General features: G+C 41.1%; 1 protein-coding gene across 15 annotated transcripts in view; it reads right to left on the reverse strand.

The window, feature by feature from the left end:
• PTPRK (protein tyrosine phosphatase receptor type K) overlaps positions 1–21,922 on the reverse strand; it is a 333,584-nt gene that overhangs the window by 28,954 nt on the left and 282,708 nt on the right. For 6 of the 15 annotated variants that reach the window (XM_080999498.1, XM_080999493.1, XM_080999497.1 and 3 more), the window contains exons 14-16: positions 16,352–16,490; positions 3,638–3,798; positions 1,153–1,188 (exon numbers count right to left, since the gene is read on the reverse strand). In XM_080999498.1, the coding sequence (XP_080855624.1) occupies positions 1,153–1,188; positions 3,638–3,798; positions 16,352–16,490 (336 nt within the window). Of the gene's footprint in view, positions 1–1,152; positions 1,189–3,637; positions 3,799–10,996; positions 11,027–15,056; positions 15,099–16,351; positions 16,491–21,922 lie in introns of all 15 variants that reach the window. The other 9 variants (XM_080999487.1, XM_080999486.1, XM_080999499.1 and 6 more) reach the window with 5 other exon arrangements.

The following is a 21,922-nucleotide window of genomic DNA, read 5'->3' on the forward strand; positions in this document are numbered from 1 at the left end:
TGGTCAAAGTCAGCCCTTCAAATTGTATGTGGAAACAAATTGGTAGCTAGTAAAGAACAGGATGTGCTTGTTTCCGGATGTCACTGTTAACAGCCCAACCAGCCTTCAAATGCAGCCTCGTGTAAAGTATTGTATAGTAATCTAACCAGGGCATGGAAAACTGCCACAAGGTAATATATTTTCTAAGAAGGAAGCTAGTTAACCGACTGTCTGTGTCACAGAGTGGTACAAATGGGAAATATGCATCTCAAAAGTGGGACTCAACAGCACCCTTAAAGCTAAGGACTGTCTCCTTTGGGGAATGCAACTCTAAACAATAGAAGCTGAATACTCATTTTCTATTTAGTCTTGTCTCCTGAAAAGTCCCTTTCCGATCTTTAATATTGGTTTCAGAATCCTCCCTCTTTGTGCTCTAGTTTCCCCAGTAGCTTGCAGCGGTGGTGCTTCGAAACAAACTTTGAGGTATCAATTGGTTATTATTTCAATGCCAGTTTTTAGTTTTAAAAGCAAATTTTATTCTGCAGAAGATCAGTGATATAGGGTGCTTCCAGACAGGAGCATAATATGGCTAAAAAGTCACTTGCTGCAAACTGGTCGCTACTCTTTTTTTAAAAAAACCACATTGGATTTTGGTGTTGGCAAGGGGAAATGGGGATTAAATGCAGGGGGAGGGTATATAGACTGGCATTTTGATGCTGACACATTGTGTGGACACTGAAAGAAACCTCCATACATGAGTAGCACTGATCCTACAATAAATGCCTTTTTGGAAGCATCCATAATCACACTACCATATCAGGTTGAATATGTGAAACCACCACTGTTTCTAAAGCAAGGTCAGCTTTGAAAACAAAAATATCACTGAAGCAACCACCAATTAAGCTGTGAAAACCAACAATTAGCCTCCCAAAGTGAGGGAGAAACCAGCTTCCAGTGCACATTTCAAGCCCAGGAAGGCCGTTCATTTCTCTTGACTGTTTGATGTTGCCCGAGGAAAATGAGTACACCCGAATGTTCTGCCAACAGCAGGCTTATATTTTCAGTCTGAAACAAGCTGTTTAGACACCCAGTAAATATATTGGTTGACAGGAGTTATAAACCATGCAAGGAGATGAAATCCATGAAGGAAGAGATTATGGACTAGGTCCTCACCTAACACAGCAGTCGGCACAAGTGGATCATTGGGCACTGCAGGAAAACAAAGCTCGTGAAGAAATACATTACCTTCAATTGGTGTATTTTTTGTTTTATCAATAAAGAAACATAGATAATTTTATAAAGTCACATAGCAGTGTCTATTAGTGAAACAGAGAACACACAGTCTGCTTTGTTGAAAGCAATGTTTGCATTTTACACAATGCCATAAACGCACAAAATTATCCACTACGACCCAATTAGGCTATCTTCTAAACATTTGTGCTTGACAGCCACAGAGTAAACTCTCAGGTAGTTTTGCCAGTGCAGCTGCCAACAGCTAATTGAACAGTTAGGAAGCAATTGCTGCTATTAGAAACTCAGTTCTAGCCTAAATGCACCCTGTGTTTTTCACAGGGCGTAGCTGAAATGCCCTTGATTGAAACATTCATCAGCAAATTCTCTGATGAAAGAAAAGTGAAACATCACAAGTACTTAAATCAGCAAGTGGACACCTTACTTTCACACTACACTCTTAGTAAATTATGGCATATTAAGCCTAATTTACATACTGTTCCTTTTAGGGATCTTGGAGCCTTTCTCCCAAGGCAGGCATGGAAAAGAACTGCATGGGCTCATAAACACTCACTTTAAAGGAAAAGTGAGCTTTTTAACACTTCCAAATTATTTCTAAGCAAGAGAAGAATTTCCGATTTCACTGGCTGATAATTAGCTTTCTTTGGGAACAGCCAAGGACTGTGGAGGCTTTGGCATCCCAAACCAACTGCTTAAGCCCTACAAATGTCTTAAAATTGGCCTTCCATTGCATTAAAAGGTAAAGGGACCCCTGACCATTAGGTCCAGTCGTGGCCGACTCTGGGGTGGCGGGCGCTCATCTCGCTCTATAGGCCGAGGGAGCCGGCGTACAGCTTCTGGGTTATGTGGCCAGCATGACTAAGCCACTTCTGGCAAACCAGAGCAGCGCACGGAAACACCGTTTACCTTCCCGCCGGAGCGGTACCTATTTATCTACTTGCACTTGACATGCCTTCGAACTGCTAGGTTGGCAGGAGCAGGGACCAAGCAACGGGAGCTCACCCCATTTTAGAGAGAGGAGTGGAAGCCAAATTCAATGGTGAGGGAGAAGGCCACCCTCCTGTGGAAGACCTGTGGAGAAGGAGGTCTTCTCCCTCATCCTTGGATTGGGCTCCTGCAGGGTCTCTCTCCCACTCTTGCAGGAACTAATGGAACAAATTGTTCCAGTAGGGAAGGAAAAAAGATATTTCAAGGTACAAACCTGAGACTGAGGAGAAGAGGTAATCTACCATGAGCACTTACCACCCCTCTCAAATTGAATCCCCCATAGTGTCTTTAACCCACCCTTCAAGTGGAAAATTTGACATATGGACTATCACTAGAACAGGGCACAGCAAGGCACTGAGAGAGTTAATTGATTTATCTTGGCTAAGGAAAGAAGGGCCAACATATGCTCTTTTCTTAAGAATGCTACCATCGTGCTTGCTATTACATGAGCACCTAGAAAATGGTAGAAATAACTAGGCTGGGCAAAAAGGTACCTAGTCTCATAATCCATGTTTTTTGTCCCAAACAGCTTGCAGCAATCTCTGAGCCAGATAGTACACTAGTTAGGAAAGGGACCAGCTAAGTCAACAATGTACTTTGAATGTCTTAGAGGGCTGTCACATGATACTACATTTTTACAGTGTATAGATCATTGATGGGAAGTTCTCAATACCCTGCAGCCAACCACGCCTGCCAAAAATACTCTCTGGAGGTTTGGCCTGAGAGGGATCTTCCTGAACCAATACAGTCGTACCTTGGTTCTCGAACAGAATGCGTTCTGGGAGTCTGTTCAACTCCTGGAACCGTTTGAAAACCAAGGACCGTCCTGCAGCCAATTAGAAGCTGCAGAAGTCATTTGGCTTCTGAAAATCGTTCAGAAACTGGAGCACTCACTTCCGGGTTTCAATTTCAACTTCTGGGAGTCGATTTGTTTGGAAGTCAAAGCATTTGAGATCCAAGCTACGGCTGTACTGCTACTGGGAGTGGCTGGAGGAGGGGGGCCATCACCCAAAATTGGGGTTGGGTGTGACTGTTGCATACAGTGGTACCTCAGGTTAAGTACTTAATTCGTTCCGGAGGTCCGTACTTAACCTGAAACTGTTCTTAACCTGAAGCACCACTTTATCTAATGGGGCCTCCTGCTGCTGTTGTGCCGGCGGAGCCCAATTTCTGTTCTTATCCTGAAGCAAAGTTCTTAACCTGAAGCACTATTTCTGGGTTAGCGGAGTGTGTAACTTGAAGCGTATGTAACCTGAAGCATATGTAACCCGAGGTACCACTGTAGTTCAAGTGTCTCACTAAATTAATTTATTTAGTGTAAATGTAACAGCACCTCTACAGAGCACCTATACACAGAAACAAAGCAAGTTGCCAGCTTCAGTTACAACGAACATTTAAGCTCTGCCACTACTGTACTTACATCTGGGACTGAAGTTATGGGAATCCATAAAGGTGACCGAGAGAGGGTCCTCTGCATGAAGCGTGCTTTGATCAGCGTAACTCCTATCCATTGCGTTCACCATATGGGTCATTTCTTGCCTGGCGTTTCCCATTGCATCTTTGCGTTTCTTAGCAAGTTTGCTGCCCAGCCAAAAGCCAAAAGAAAAAAGCAAAAAAATGAAAGTCATCATAATTTTTCCATCTGGTGATCAATAACATGTAACAGTACCAAAGTGAAAGAATCTCTCAAACTTAAGAGCAGCTTTAGACGCTCTGGTACCCACAACCACGAAAATGTTCAAGTGCCTTGCAGTTTCAGATGATGAGTTGCCGTTGTAATGTCTGGAAAGGAACTTGCACAGGAAGGGTATTCAACTTGGGCACTTTTCATCTTTAGTAACCTGCAGCCTGATCCTAACCACATCAACTCAGAAATAAGTTGGAAATATTTCAGTTGGACTTGCTTTCAAGTGGGTAGAATTGAGAGTTCAGGTTTAGTTTCACAAGGAGCCTGTCAAGAACAGTGCAAGCATTGGAAACATTAAGCACTTGTGCTTCCAACTTGCTACTGCCAATGATGAAGCTACTCTTAGAAGTTTACAGGACAAATTTACACATTGCAGTGATCCAAACTTGTATCCATGCCATTATTTTTATTTCTTGTTGTGAGATAATATTTATCGTGTAGAAATGTTTTTGTTTACAAATTCATATTCTTCTCTCCCTTTAATTGCTGTTTTTCCATGCAATTATGCCAAAATACTCAAATTGGAAACAAAATTCCATTTTAATTTAACCTTTATACAAATAAACAGCATAATTATATCAAACGATCTTTGACCTATGTTTTGATTTGTAGTCAGAGAATTCATTTTTCTGGTTTTTCTACCACATCTATCATTCAATTGCTTAGATTGGCAAAGGTATGCAAACAGCACAACAAAAGGAAGATAGTTCTGTTCATGTTAGGATTACATCTCACAGATCACCTCTGAATTAATCAATCAATCAATCAATCAATCAATCTGTACACTGCGCTTCATCCATAGACCCCAGGGCAGTTCACAACATACCAATAGAAAGATAACAAAATAAAATAAGAACCGCCCCCCCCCAAAACCCCAATAACCTCCCCTCCCGACCAAACATATTTTAAAGGGTATAGGATGTTAATTAGCCAAAGGCCTGGCTGAGGAGGTAGGGTTTTGCCTGGTGCCTAAAGGTATATAATGAAGGCGCCAGCTGTTCTCCTGCACCAGAAGTGAGGAACTGGATTCAGCCCTTGATCCAGAAGTAGGCTTCCCATCTATCCATCACCTGATGTCTTATGACATCAAGCCATTTAAATTTCAAGCCCAGTACAGTGCAGGCTTGCATTTAAGCCACAGCTGAAAGAATTATTTCTGTTACCATCAGCGGTGAAGGAAGCCACCCATAGGGGTGGGGTGCACCACGGGGCCTCCGGAGTCTGCCTGCCTTCTCCCACTCAGCCGCCCTACAGCTGGGGGGGGGGAGGCAGAAGGCCGACCGTTTGGGCAGCACGGAGCCTGCATGTGCCCAAGCCACCACATCTCTCCCAGGAGAGATGTGTGGCTCGGGCACACTGCAGGCCCTGCGTTAAGTGCCGCCCAGCATTTTGCCACCCTCCTCAGTGGTGACACGCGGGGAAAACCACACCCGCCACATCCTCCTGCCTCCGCCCCTGCAGAACAATGGGGAAAGATGCAATATTTTTAAAAATGCCAAATTTTGGTCACAAAGAAAGTATGAGAGCACCCACTGTATTCCTATTTTTTCTTTTGCAGCTGCAGCTGCAGCTTGAATCATCCCTTCCCTGACATCATATAACTTCACTCACAGGACAGGCGAGCGTGGTTTGCCCCAAACCCTATGGTGGGCTAAGTTTTGAGACCCCGTAGGACAAATTAGGTTCCCTACCATCACCCCGAAGTGTGGCAAATGGGGGAACAATATTTTGACTTCTGTGCTTATACTTTTAAAAACAGAATTCTGTGCTGTTCACACAGTCTCACAGAATCTCACAATGTTAACTGAATCTCACAGGATCCAAACTGTGCATGCAAAGGAATTCCTATATGGCTGATATCCTTCCCATTTGTACACACCTGTGTACATTCACTATCATATGCAGAGGCAGAAGCTAGATGTTTACTGGGCGGGGCTGAATCCTTAAGGTACAAGCAACTGCATTAGATTATCCTAATTAGTACACAAATACTGGTGGTTTTTCACAGATAAAGCACCACAAAACACCACCTGTGTTAATTAAGCACACAGAGCACTCAATTTGCAGTTAAACACAAATTGCATCAATACTCCTGCTTTCAGGACAATTGTTTATTTCGAACTGTGAAATCCCAAATAAAGTGTCATCAGGATAGTTTATCATAATATAGACTGCATATTAATAACATGTTGATATACTATGTATTAAGTATGTGTGTATGAAACATATATTAAAATGTTCTTAATGGGTGACACAGTTGTAATTTAAGGAACAGCTGAGAAAGGTATTTCTGGAATATTAATGGATAAATAACAGACATCTTTAAAATGTGCATACATGTTCTTGCTTAGAAGTCATGCTCCTTAAGAAAAAATCTGCCTTGTAAGGGATGTCTAGATTTGGTGAAGAAGAAAATGTCCTCCGGACATACTCAACGACACTCTTCTCATACTATTGAGAAAATGCAGTTACAGCTAACAAGATATGGATCCATTCAGATTCTTGGTGCTGAAAAGTCTCTGCTCAAATTCAGTAACACAGCCCTCGTGTGCTTGGTCACATGTAGACCTAGACTGCTTCCACGCTAGAGGTGTTGTTGTTTTTTTAGTGCTGCTAAGCCTTTGCTACTTTACCACAATAAGCCTGAAGCAGAAACATCTACTAAGATTCCACACATGCATTGAGTGTAGCCCAATATTATCACTACTGACCACACATACAACATACTTTCTTGGCCTGACTATTCTTTCTCCTGGGCATTCTTGCTTCACTTTCTGAGAAATATTGAAAGAGTTGGGTGTCAGTTGCTGTGGCTGCATTTTCCAAGGCCAGCGCCTTATAAATAGTGATAATTTGTAATAAAGACATAACTTGACTGGGAAATAATTTGGAGGTACTTTTCCACCCAGTGAATTTTTCTGGAATGCCCTATGTGGTAAGATTATTGATGCTAATTGGCTGTGTACCTGGTTGGGAAACTGCTCTGAGTCTTCTGGGGGGAAAAGTAGTTGGATGAATATATAAACAAGAAAGCAAAAATTGTTAAATAAATATGCAAGTCGAGAACTGCTCTGGGTCAACCCAACACAGCTGTTCCTTGGCTAAATTTACACTACATCCACTCAGTAAACAAGACAGCTGCACTACCAACCTGCAGCAGCAGGATGGGGGTCTGTTTGCCTCACTTCTATGCCATGAAGAAGCATGGTAAGGGGTTGAGCCAGCTGTGTGATGCTGGCTGGACCAATCTGGTGGGGTGGCAAGCTTGACTTTAAAGGCAGCATTGTGATTTGTTTTTGAGGGAGTTGAACAAGGCCTGCAAAACTTTCTACTTGGCAAGTGGCATGAGGGGTGCCATGCACAAGCAAGCTTCCTCTTGTGGTAAATGGAGGAGCACCCTGGTGCATTTTCATGGTGAGGGGCTGCTAACAAATATCCTGCTACTGCTCCCTGGTTTAAGGCGCTTTGGCAAGAGGGTCGCCCTTGAGTTATGACACTATCCAAGACTCTTCAGCAGGGGTGGGAAGTAAATGGCAGGTGTTTCCTTGACATATTGTTTAGGAACAACAAACAAACAAAAGCACGCATCATTTAGTTAACTTGGAGCTCCTCACTGCCCATCTCAAATTGGGCAGAGTGCCTTCCTAGTTTTTACCTTTAACAATAGCCTGCACTATTCGAGTATAGTTAAGAGTGGTGAAAAATTAAATGCTCAGGGCAAACCTCTACAAGTTTAATAAATAGTCACCCATAGTTAAATCTTTTTAAAGTATTGTGTCTTCGTTCCAGAGTGGGGGAACAAAGACATGAGATGGTGGTGGTGGGTGTTCCTTCAGTTGCTTGTGAAGCAATTGTCAATATTCAGCTATCATCTCATTATATATTTACAGCAGACGTGGCATAAATTCAGTTTTGTGATTGTGTTTCATACATGGATTTGCAGGTCCTCCACTAATCTCTGTTCACAGAGTTCTCAGCATACACTTCCCCCTCAAAATTACCAGTGACTATATTTAGAATTGTAGCTGTCAAGAACTTTACATGTGTAAAAATGGGATAGCAAGAACTAAAAATATAGGAGAGTTATTGCTGATCTTTAATCCCATCATACTAGCCTTAATGCCACATTTAGGAAGGAAGGAAGGAAAGGGGGGGGGGGGAATAACCAGTCCCATCTCTTCATTTCACAAAACCCATTTTTGAAGCACCACTTCTTATAAGACTTCATAAAAACCCTTCAGGATAGTCTTTCAGATAGTGAAGACTGCAGCTAGGTTTCTGGTTAAGACAAACTAAAAAGTCAACAGTACTTAAAGCCTTGCAAGTAGCTAAGTAGGTAACCATGAAAAAGTTAATTTCCATGAAAAGGCTGTGGTGCTGTGATCTATAGATACCAAACTTAGAGGACATCTTAAGTACTTCTATGCACTGAGCTCTGAAGAGTGTCAGCAGCAAGCAAACAGGTAGTGCAACAGTTGCTTGTTGAGACCCCGCAGCCCCCCCCTCGCTGGAAATAACTCACACAAGGACATGAATATTAGGTTTATGTTACTGGGCAAAATTGAGGAAGCGAGCAAAGAGGAAGTCCTCTGGCTCGCTCCTCCGTTTAAATGGCCCCGGCCACCCCCCCCCCAGACAGCGGGTTGGCTGGCCGGGCTCTGACGTGGCCGGGATCCCCCAGGCAACGGGGGACAAGGTCCCCCGCCTCCAGTGGGGAGTGGGTGGCCACGCGGTCCACCGCAACTCCTCCCCACTGGGAAGTAGAGCAGATGAAATACACCATTAAATGATTTTTGTTGGGTGCATGCATTAAAAGCACTACCACTCTTTTCTCTTAGTAACTCTCTTTCCTATGCCAGCCCCACAACTTGTGTTTGGGCTATCCGTAGTCTTAACTGGTATCAAAATCCCCAGCAGTGTTATGTGCTTGTGATCATTGCTCCGAATCAGAGCAAATGATTTGTAAAAATATTTAATTTGTGGACACATCTGTATTGGAAGTTAGATTAGCTTCAACCAGAGCCAGGGCCTTTTCAACTCTGGCTCCGGCCTGGTGGAACGCTCTGCCTCATGAGACCAGGGCCCTGCAGGATCTGATTTCTTTCCGCAGGGCCTGTAAGACAGAGTTGTTCCACCTGGCCTTTGGCTTGGAGCCAATTTGATTCCCCCCCCCCTTTCTTTTTTCTTTTCCTTCTCCTCCTGCGACGAGGCTACATTTAATATTTTAATGTTTCAATATTTTAATGTTGTATTTTAATTTTGTTTTTAAGTTGTAATCGTTCAACTTGTTTTTATTATTGCTTGTAAGCCACTCTGAGCCCGGCCTTGGCTGGGGAGGGCGGGGTATAAATAAAAATTATTATTATTATTATTATTATTATTATTATTATTATTGCTAGCAGCCATCAGCTCCTTATAGCTTTGGTACTCTAGCTCAGGCCATGCAATCTCTTGTTTTGGAAACAATCAGCAATTTGTATTGGGGGCTGCCGAGAGTAGATAGACATTGTTAACCACCACAGCGTTCACCTCCATCAGCCTATGCAGTTGGCTAAGTAAGAAGGGAGGGAGTAGAGATACTCTATTATTTTGTGAAAATTGCATAGCATAATTACTTCTGGTTGTCCTGTTATTTAACAAGGGAATTGCAATTTGTCATAGTAAACTCAAGGATAACAAAGTCAGGCTACAGCAGCTTAGGTAGCTTTTGTTTAAAATCAAGTGGGTTTTTTGGTTTTTTTAAATTGATATTTCAAAACCCTCTCCATTTAATACATGATTCAGATTTACTGAAGGGCAGCTCTGTTCAAGTGCAGGCCTGTACATATATTATATGGCAGCTTGTTTTGAATTAGTAGCTTTTTTCAACCCTGCATTAGGCTGCTTCAAACTTTGTCTATGCTTCTACAAACCATTCTGACCGTTGCTACCATTTAACGCATCCCATGTGCAACATACAAGATAGGCATAGATCTTGTTGACAGGTCTGTTCCCCGAGAGTAAGAGAGATCAACCACTTAAACGCTTCAAAGAAAGCGTAACATTGCAAGCTCAGAGGAAATATCACTTTCAAACAGCTGCTGGATCACATCTCCCCCACTGTGAGGAGAAGAACAGGGTAGGAGAAGGAGCCCGGAAGCCTTCTTCAACTTTCTCAATGATAATTAGGTGGTTTTGGTGGAAGAGTCAAAATGAACAGAAGCCTTGAAGGGCTCATGTCTTTTTGTTACTTGACAAGACGCCAGCTGCTGTCCCACCCATCCGCCATTGTGCCCTCATCTGGCTGGGTGATGGTGGACAACGTGCATCACTTTTACTTCATGTGGGGCTCCTGACAAGTGTATGCATTGCTCACATGTAGGTCAGCATCACGTACACTGGGGAACCCTTTTAGTTCCACCCCCATTACTGCATCAGCTTCCTTCAACCATTGCACATTTTACACATTTTTATTTTGTAAAAGAACACCAACACATGAACACCACCTTCGTGTGTAAGGGATCTGCACAAATGGATCTGGTTGGGCGGGTTTCTCAAGAGCCCTTTGTGTTTGAGGTCATTTACAGACACAACACATGGTGTCAGAAGTGGAGTTTAAAGCAGACTCACACTCTAGCACCATCCTAAAGTTTAGCCTAGCTACTTTCTTTCTTTCTTTCTGGGTGGTGGGTGCTGTGAGAAACAGTGTACATTCCCTGTCATTTCTTCCCCTGAAGTGGGAAGACTTCACTCTGCCTCAGATTAGAGCTGAGTCCAGTTCACTGCTTGATGAAGAAAACTACCTATCACATTACATGAACCTAGAAAGAAGCCCAAACTTGATTTTAGAATGAAAATTAAATTGTAGTGAAACTGAAAGAAACAAATAGATATATAGAAATAATGTTTCTACATTCATTTAGAATACAATATCCCTTTAAAAATAAAAGCGAAAAGCCTTAGAAAATGTTTAGCTCCTAAAAAAAAGAAAACCAAAATTATATGGAAAAATGTAGCAAAGTATTAATACTTTTTGTCCCTTTTTTTTTTTTTTTGAAAAGGGATACTGCATCTTCAAACACGTAAAGAAGTAAGTCACCCATTTCTACTTACAGGTAGTAGGAGTAAGAATAGTAGCTCCTCCTGGCAAGCAAATCACAGACAGTGGAAAAAGAGAAGCAATGGTGAATGAAAAGCGTGACTCGGTCACATTCAATAAAGCAGAGAAATGTGCGTTTTTTAAAAAAAAATAATCATGTTTTATTGGTTAGCATTACAAACTTGCTCATGCACTGATTAGCCTTACGGTGCCATGCAATTAAAAAAAATACGTTAGCATATAAAAATGATTTCGGTATTAGAAAGAGATTGCTGGAGAAAAATGACATGCTGACACTTCATTTATTGCGGGGGAAAAAAGGAAATTAAACGGGTTATGTATTTTCATGCAGTTCAGCATAAATGTGATGACTGATAACTACCTAAATGTCATGACATACAGAACAGGTGTGTACAGGTCATGTGCTCTCAATTGTTCCCTTTCCTTTTTGTCTAACTTTCAGTTACAAACTGGCAGAGCTGTGTTAACAAACAACTAAGATGGCTGCTTACAAGTATACAGGTGTAAGCGGTTTTTGGGGGGGAACATCCTATATAGATAATAGGTCTATGCTGTCATTTTTGCAGTAGATGTGCATATATACTAAGGAACACACACACACACACACACACACACACACACACACACAGAGCTTCTGCTGCTGCTTCTAAATCTTAAAAATGAAAATGTTGATACACACATGCTTAGCTTAAAAAAAGAAGTACACAAATGGAAAGAAATGAGGTACATTTGGAAATATTTCAACAATGGTTAAAAAAAAGTTAATTGCTATTTAAGAGATGCAGTATCCCTTTTCTTATGCAGTTTGATTACTTTGTAAAACTCTATAACAGCTAATAGAGTTTCATCTACTTCAGCTTCAAATCAGTTTGTACAAAATGATCAGGCAAAGCATAAGACACTTCTGATTCATGAAATCATACAAAACTGCTTACCACTCAGATTTCCCCCCAATAAATCAAATTTGGAAATATGTTTCAATGCGTAAGAGTAATTAAACCCATGTGAAATTAGCAGGTATGTTTTCTGATCTTCCTAAAAGTGTGAATAACGTCCAAGTATCAAAAGGGATACCACATGATGGAATCACTAATATGTATGTACAGAATGGTTATATTTATAGCACCTAGTAGTATACAAGCGCTTAAGATTAAAACTTAAAGCATATTCAGTCTAATGCTATTGTGTTTGCAGTGTGGTGGTGTATACTAGGAAAAAAATCATTTAGTAAAAAAAGAAGGCAGGAGGATAGATTACTTTAGAAACCTTGTTAACATAAAGGGCTTCAGGGAATTCCAGTTTTGTCAATGGGGATGACAATAGTTTCACATAATTAAGGGGACTGATGGGCTGAAACTACCACAAGATGAGAAAGGGTGCATATGTTGGTAACTCAAATGGACTGGGCTCAATATTACTATTCTAGAAAAACTTACAAATCTTGATTGAATAAGTCATAAAGGCTTATTCACAGTGGGCAGTTAGGTTTCCACACAATTCAGACAAATGGTATACCACACTTATAGCATAGGCTTTTGTCAGATGTGAGGAACCCTGTGGCCATCAGCCCCAGCCAGCATGGTCAGTGGTCAAGTATATTGGGAGTTATTGAGCAACATCTGGAATACCACGGATTCCCCCCTCTGCTTTCGGTGGGGCATGGGTCTGGGCTGGTTATAAGCCTCTGAGTCAAGATACCTATTATGTTTAGCACATGAGATCAACCTAGCTCTGCCTGCTGAGAATTTTGCTCTCAAACATGCAGAGAAATTTGGAACTTGCTTTTTCTGCGCTTATTCTATCTCCTTTGCAACTCAGTTTACCCCTTGAGTTGGGAAGGAGGAAGATTAGTGGGAAATTACCAACAAGCAAGGCAAAAAGCTCAGACTAGGCTGTGAATCTTCTTTACTGTGAGTCTGAATATACTTTCTGCAGCTCTCTCTCTCTCTCTCTCTCTCTCTCTCTCTCTCTCTGTGTGTGTGTGTGTGTGTGTTGTTGGGGAAGTTCCCAACATCCAGAGCCAAGGGGATTTCATTTGGCAAGCATAATGTACGAGCCTAACTTTAAGATGTGCTAGACCATTTTAATGTCCAAACACCATGCCAAAAAATAGCCATGTGAATGTCCCTTTAAGCCAGCTCTAATATATTTCAATATAGTTGCATTAGGCTCTTCGGAATGTACTGCATTAACAAAGATTAAGGAAATACCCTCAATGACGCTTGCCCAAAGCTCACATGTAATATTGCCCACTTCTATTGCGGGAAACAAGAAGAAAGGGAACGAATGACGTTAAGTATTAGAGGAGACACCTGATTAAGTTGTCATATTGAAAAATGTCCAATAAGTGAAGTCTCAATGACTGAGTTAATTTCTTGCCTACGTTGAATATGGAATAGGATAGGATGTTAGCATGTTATGTACCACCTGCAGCTGTAATACCAGGTATCACTTACATCATGTACCAGTTTCAGGTTTGGGTGGCCTTTTTATTTTATTTTTTGAAATGGGTTTAAATTGATGATGCTAATTTACCAACAAATGAAAGAATCTTAGTTTATAGAATACAGCTGTGTATTCAATATTCAATATCAGATATATTTAAATTCACTTCCGTGAACCCATAGATGCAGGATATGTATGAAACACTCTCTTCAATGACCAGGGATCAATTGCAGGCAAACAGGAAGGCTACCCAATTAAATCAGTGCCCCGGGAGGATTTATAGCCATGACATTTATATCTAAATTAACAGAGTTTATCAGAAAGTCCCTACATTGCAAGGTGTCCCCAACTTGTTCATGTTGCAGCATGAACAAGTTGGGAAAACACTTAGGCATTGTGGCACATATGTATGAAAATGTCATAAAAATCAGGTTCAATAGATCTAAATTCACTTCTGTGAACTTGAGCAGGTGATGAAACTACAGTTTTGATAGTGTTGTCAACAGTTATCCTCAGATGCGGAAATACGTGTTTGTACGTGTGTGTATGAGGACACCCACCCTGGAAAAAATGGGATTTGAAATTACAGTTGCTGACAGACTGTGATTTCAACACATGACATTCCATAACAGTTTTGAGGTTTCTTCCCACTTGAAACACAAAACAAATGCATTGAAATGGATAGCTACTGAAATTCAACCAGAGTTCTGGAGAATTCTGGCATGAGACCTGTAGAACAGGCTGGGCAAACAGAAGTGCCCCAAAGAACTCTGCAATCAACCCCCAAGCTAGTCTTTGGGAAGTTCCTATGCCATGCCTGCTAGGGAAAGCTGTGAGCCTGATTCCTTTTAATGCCCTGTGTAACACATCCCTCCATCTTATGTGCCAGCAACTGGGCCCGTGCATATAGGCCTATTTTTTAAACTATAAGATCTAGAAATGTATTTTGTTTAAAGAAACTTGAGATTATAACATAAATCCATGGGTCACTTATACTGCAATACTGTGCATGTCTACTTGGAAACAAGTCACATTGCCGTCCAAATGTGCATAGGATCACAGTTTTTAAAAATATAAATCTGGGTCCATGTGCCCCATGTTTTGCTCTCTCCTAATGTTTATCTCATATAAATAACAACCCTCTCAGTGTGCACTTCCAGAGTATGGGGAAGCGTGGGAAGGGCGAGAGAGGACCAATATGAAGATGCTGAAATTGCTGTGGGTGTAGGAATAGCCTATCAGATATTACTATGCATACAAATGATAATGAGATACCTGCCCCTAATATGATGAGGTAGTAGGTAAGCATCAAATCCTGAAGGGAAGTTGTATGCTAAATTACATTCTAAGGACATTCCCTACTGAAATATCTTTGCAACCCTAACAATAACTTATTTTTAGATTCAGCAGAGATTGGGACTTTAAAAATCAGCACCTTAGTTTGCATGGATGCCTAATAAAGTTGGGCTTTCTGCCACTTTAATATGAATTGCCCTACAGTAGTATGTTTATTCTTAAGCACAGAGGTACACAACAGGAAAAAAAAGTGAAAGCACTGTTGGGAAAATCACATATGTATCTAACTAACACAGAACACTATAAGCATACCTAAGGTTTCTAATGCAGACGTTTCTTCTCCATGTTATATATCTCCAGGGGGTAATTGTAAAAAGGCAAAAAATTAAAAAAAAATCTAATGGAAACCATTTAGACACATATGACTTTCAGGTACAATTCTATTTTTTTTTTCTACTTGGTAAAAATGGATAGAAAAATTATTTCATTTCAACATGACAAGAAACAAATTTATCCTTGTTCTAAGTACTTTCAAAAAAATTGTACCTTGCTGAGTTTTTTAATTGCGAAAAAGAGAAAACTCTTCGCAATGCACAAAATTTTTGAACCTAAGCAGCCCATTGTTGGTGCTAAAGCACAGGTTCATTTTCCAGCATCTCTAGTTAAGGAACTGCAGGTTGGGTGGGAATGAAATCTGTCTGAGACCTTGAAGAGCTGTGTCCTCTCAGAGCGATCAGTGCTGGGGCGAGATGGAAACTGACTCAGTAGAAGCAGTTTCGTACCTCCAAACTGTCTTACTCTGAAATGTTGAGGTTTGTGCATCCAAAAGGGATTGAAAGGAAGAAAAAATGCAGGAAGAGAGGGATGAGGTCATTTCTTATTAGCACCTTAACAATCCATTGATGAGGATGATGCAAATTTATGCCAGATTAACAAAGTTAATCATATTTCATTTTAAAGTTCGATGTTATTTAAAAAGAAACATATAAGCCATTCCCTGCAAAGTTTTACAATAATTCCTTTTTGCCTGAGTTCTTTATTATTCCAGAAGATGGCGCTATTGATTTTTTTCTCATGCCTTTGGAGATTACTAAGAAAAAAAAGTGTTTTTGTTCAGACTCCTGCCAATACTCTTTTGCACTTGAAGGTTTGTGTACTTATAACTCAATGTAAAAAATATGGTGATGTAATGTGATTTTAACTATTGCCTTCTAATATTTTCAAAGGTGGTAATGAAGGTGACATAATTCATAGAATCTTTTCTAAGACAATCTGGCTAGATACAGCAGACTCGTTAGAGCCAATCCAAAGACCAATATTGCCTTAAACCTTATGAAATAGGATAGCAGGTAAATAAGAAACAATTATTTCAATTACATCGATGTTTTGTACATGCCATTGTCTGTATACATTTAATAGCCTTGGACTTTTCAGAAAGTTTGCTTTTTACTTTAAAATACTAGTTCCTTGCTCTGCAATATGTCTTAGTTTCAGAATAAGAATGTAGTCCCTGACAAAGGCTTTCATGAAATGTCCTGTGAAAAAAATTCTTTTAGATTACTTGACAACACCGAATGAAAAGAAAATGGCAAATTTACGATACCTACCTTTTTTTGACAATTAATATGACAAGGAGGAGGAGGAGAATGAAGACCAGAATTCCTGCACTTATCCCTGCTATTTTCACAACACGATCCGTCTGCTTAGCTGGGTCAGGAATTACCTCTGGTTCTTCTGTTGCTGCTGCTGAGAGAAAAAGAAATAAAAGTTATTTGAATTCCTCGGATCAGAGAAGATCATGGCCCCAATCAAAAGGAGTCCCAGAATGTTAACCTGGGCCACACACAAGGATCACTTTTAAAAAGCTAACTGATCAGAAAGGGAACTGAATCCTGCTATCTTCCACCTGAAAATCTGATGGATAGGCTTCTAGCCTTATTGAAGGGATTCTTAATATTGGACTCACTAGTTCACTTTTGAGATGCATATTCATTTTTTCCCTATCCTTCCCTTTCACTTCTCTCTGCTATGTTCCTTTGTCTATCTTGCATGTCTTGTCTTGCACTCTCTCTCCTACGAAAATGTAAACAATAACAACAACAAAAAGAGAATGTGGTGGGTGTCATTCATGCAATCCTCCGGACATTGGGACACAACACTAAGGGCTCGTCCACATTCCCCATGGAAAACCAGCTGTTTACTGCTGAATCAGAACAAATGTCAGCTGGGTTTTCTGTGAATGGACATTTGTTCCACTTCGGTGGTAAACAGCAGGTTTTCCAGAGGAAAGTGGCAGCGTGAATGGAAAACCGCTCTGACCTGTGCCTAGAAAGTGTGGATTAGCCCATGGTTGCTCTAGCCAATAAATTGGTAAAGAAATATTGGAGGAATGGAATAAAAAGTTGTCTGAATTCAGCCTGTGTGCGCAGAAGCTACGAAAAAGCAAATCCCATGCTAGGAATGTCAGTATGATGGACTGAAAGTTAAAACTTCCAGTATCACAACACCCTTATGCAAACTTGACATATGATAAACAGTGCTGCTTGCCACACTGAAAAAAATATATTGTAGAGTTTGAAAAATGTTCTGAGAAGGGCAACCAAAATTACTGGGGTCCAGAGTATCATCCCTATGAATAAAGGACAGAACAGCTGAGGCTTTTTGGTTTAGTGAGGAGGGGAAGCAGCTGGAGAAAGGACACCATGGGGGTTAATAAAATTACGGATGGTACAGTGTGTGTTTCCCCCTACACTTAAAACTAGAATTTGAGGTTAGCTAATGAAACAAAATTATCCAGCTTCAACTGGGTGCAGTAGCATGTATAGACCTTTCCAGGGTTGACCTGTGCAAGTGACTTAGCAGAGTCTGTAGGCCAGGTGCCCCGCCTTCACCCTACTGAGCCAGACAAGGTGTTCAGGCAGTCACGTTGCTTATCTCACTTTTATAAAGTTGTGGCCTTGTATCTTCATCTGCTGATGCCTCCCGACCACCCGCCGTTTGCTGCTTCAAATGTCAATTTCCATTTAATCTCTAATGCACCCTGGAATAATGTGAATTTTTAAACACTGCGCTAGTTCTGCATTTTCACTTTATAACTACCCTGCAAGAAACACATTGTCCCGAGGACATTCATGTGACCTTGGTTGTGTCATTAAATCCAAACATAGACATTGTCATTATCCCCGGAGAACATCCTGTATTTTAGAATAGTTAACAGAACTATTTGCATTAAGATGAGGGTAAACAATGGCTCTGTCTGTGGTACAGTTAAGCAGGAACTGTATGCACAATGGAAATTGTCTTATAGGAAGAGTAAAGTAAAACCCAGGTAGAGCTTTCAGAGCGTCTCTAGAGGATTCTGTATTTAGAACACTTGTTTGACCAGCATCACTGTAGATTTGGTGACTTTTAAAAAATGTCATCATTAGTTTTAATAATTTCAAACTCCACAAGTTCATCAACCAGCATTGTGAATATGCAAATACAAATACAAATGTAAGGAAATAAACCTCTTATGTTTGTAGATCTGCACTTGCAATTAGGTCCAGAACCAAGAAAGCCCAGCCTTTAACAAAATTATAATAGAATAGTACATATATTAGTTTATTTATTTTTTTCAGGACCTCAGAGAAGTTTACAACACAATGCTAAACATTAATAGCATGAGGAATGTTTCATTGAGCTGTGTTCTCCAGTGATCTCCCAGGTAGCATATGCATGAACAGGATACCCTCATACCATTCTCTGAGTGCATTGCATACGTTAGGTTTTATGTGCACTGAATGGAGAATGTGTCTAGACTCTGGCTTTCAGTTAAAGGCATGGAGAATGTGCACAACTTGACAAAGGAATAAATAGTGAATTCGTTAGTTACCCAGACTGTCATACTATTGCATTTAAATATATATTATACTTTGTAATATTCTCTCCCACCATTCTAAATGCTAAAATGATTTTCTGTGACATGACACCACTGAGATTCAGTGTCTCACAATCCATCCAGTAACAGGCTTTTAAAACCTACTAGTTTGCAGATTCCTGATCTTGCTGACCTAACACAATCAGTGAGGGCATGATGAGTAGTGCCCCAGCATACTAAAGTCTCTTCTAGAAATCATTCTGACATATTTGATTTAACACATTGCTCATCACCTGCAAGGCATCCTTTTTAGAAAAGAGCTTCATATATCACATTTGGAGAAAGGCTTCATAGCAATTACATCATGAATTTGTCCACTGCACCATAAGCATCTGCCCACCGCAATGCCCACAATTCAGTTATTTTATATATCACTAAATAACCCAAGGGACCCTCAGGTTTAGGCTGGTCATCTCTATCAGCTATCTATCTATCTATATCTATCTACAGTGAGGGGGAAAGTATTTGATCCCCTGCTAAATTTGCCCATTTGCCCTCTGACGAAGAAATGACCAGTTCATAATTAGGTTTATTGTAGCTGTGAGAGACAAAATAACAACAGGAAAACCCCCAGAAACCCAGAAGACAAAAGTCAGAGATTGATGTGCATTATAATGAGTGAAATAACTATTTGATCCCTTTGCAAAAGATGACTTAGTACTTGGTGGCAAAACCCTTGTTGGCAATTACAGAAGTCAGATGTTTCTTGTAGGTAGCCACCAGGTTTGCACACATCTCAGGAGGTACTTTATCCCACTCCTCTTTGCAGATCCTCTCCAAGTCAGTAAGATTTCGAGGCTGATGTGTAGCTACTTGAACCTTCAGCTCCCTCCATAGATTTTCAATGGGATTAAGGTCTGGAGACTGGCTAGGCCACTCCAGGACCTTAATGTGCTTCTTCTTGAGCCACTCTTTTGTTGCCTTAGCTGTGTATTTTGGGTCATTGTCATGCTGGAATACCCATCCTCGACCCATTTTCAATTCCCTGGCTGAGGGAAGGAGGTGCTCTTTCAAGATTTGATGATACATGGTCCCGTCCATCATCCCTTTGATGCAGTGAAGGTGTCCTGTCCCCTTAGAAGAAAAACACCCCCAAAGCATATGTCCCCCCTCCATGTTTGTTCTTGGCGTTGTAGGCAGCATTCCTCCTCCTCCAAACACGGCGGGCGAGTTGAGTTGATGCCAAAGAGCTCGATTTTGGTCTCATCTGACTACAACACTTTCACCCAGATCTCCTCTGAGTCATTCATGTACATGTGCAGACGGGCCTGTACATGTGCTGTCTTGAGCAAGATCTCAGTCCTTCACGGTGTAGTGTGTTACCAACTGTTTTCATGGTGACTATGGTCCCAGCTGCCCTGAGATCATTGACAAGTTCCCCCCGTGTAGTTCTGGGCTGCTTCATCACCGTTCTCCTGATCATTGCAACTCCACGAGATGAGATCTTGCATGGAGCCCCTGACCGAGGGAGGTTGACAGTTATTTTGTGTTTCTTCCATTTGCGAATTATTGCACCAACTGTTGTCACCTTCTCACCAAGCTGCTTGGCAATAGTCTTGTAGCCCAATCCAGCCTTGTGCAGGTCTACAATCTTGTCCCTGACATCCTTGGACAGCTCTTTGGTCTTGGTCATGGTGGCTACTTTGGAATCTGCTGGATTGATTGCTTCTGTCGACAGGTGCCTTTTGTACAGGTACTGTAATTAGCTGGGATTACAGGTAAGACCTCTCCCTTACAGCAGGTGCTTCTAATCTCAACTCGTTACATACAGTGAAGATACCAGGTAGCCTGACATCTGGCTGGTTGATAGCAGATCAAATACTTATTTCGCTCATTATACTGCACATCAATCTCTGACTTTTGTCTTCTGGGTTTCTGGGGGTTTTCCTGTTGTTATTCTGTCTCTCACAGCTACAATAAACCTACCATTAAAATTATGGACTGGTCATTTCTTCATCAGAGGGCAAATGGGCAAATTTAGCAGGGATTCAAATACCCCCCCCCACTGTATCTATCTATCTATCTAACTAACTAACTAACTAACTAACTATCTATCATCGACACAAAACTGCCTCAAAGTGACTTACAATGTAAGAGTAGAACTACTAAAACAAAATATAGGAATAAGAGTGCCTCAGTCTTATCTGTATTCAGCTTCACTTTATTGGCTCTCATTACTGAGGCCAGACAGTGAGTTAGCACAGGTATTGTTGAACCTGCAGGTGTAAAAAAAACAGAGCTGCATATCATCAGCATAATGTGACAGCATGCCCCAAAACTCTTGATGATGCCATTCATCATTTTTATGTAGATATTAGAGCAGTATGGGGGATAAATCTGAACCCTGCAACACCTCACAGTGAAGATTCTCTGGAGCCAAACATCACCCATGAGCACCAAGCAATCCAGGTAGGAATAGAACCACCACAAAGCAGTACTGCCCATCCTACTTGGACAGCTGGTCCAGAAGAATACCACTGTCAATTGTATCAAACCCACCAAGAGATCAAGAAGAATTAAGAGGGACAGTGTCTCCCTGGCATGTGGGCAAAAATGGTGGGCATTCAGTTGTATCCTACTTCTCCTTCCTCTCTGCCCCCAAATTTGCTGCAGAGGGTCCTCCAACTCTCTGGACTAGATTTTGAGGTCTGTTGTAGAAGCAGGGCAGTAGCACTGGATACAGCCTACTGATGAAAGATACATCAATAACAAGACTTCTTAGCAGAAGAAGAAGAGTAGAAGAGTTTGGATTTGCTATCCCACTTTATCACTACCCTAGAGAGTCTCAAAACGGCTAACATTCTCCTTTCCCTTCCTCCCCCACAACAAACACTCTGTGAGGTGAGTGGGGCTGAGAGACTTCAAAGAAGTGTGACTGGTCCAAGGTCACCCAGCAGCTGCATGTGGAGGAGCGGGGAAGCGAACCCGGTTCACCAGATTACGAGTCTACCGCTCTTAACCACTACACCACACTGGTTCTTAGTGTTAAGAGCCAGTGTTAGAACTCAGTGTTAGATGGTGGGAAATGTTGGCATGGGACAGGGAACAAAGGGACTAGGAAACTGTAGAAGGCGAATAAGGAAACTTCTAAGCAATAACTATTTGAATAGTAATATAGATTATATTTAAAGCTAGAGTGGTTATACCAATAAAAACTTGTATCAACATGTTTCCTGCTACATTTTTGTTTAGATGCAGTTCTGAGGGACCTTGAGATTCAGATATTAATATGTTTCTAATTTTCCATATTGCCTTTAAA

This window comes from Podarcis pityusensis (genome assembly GCF_964106645.2).
Source record: "Podarcis pityusensis genome assembly, chromosome: 3".
NCBI lineage: Eukaryota > Metazoa > Chordata > Lepidosauria > Squamata > Lacertidae > Podarcis > Podarcis pityusensis.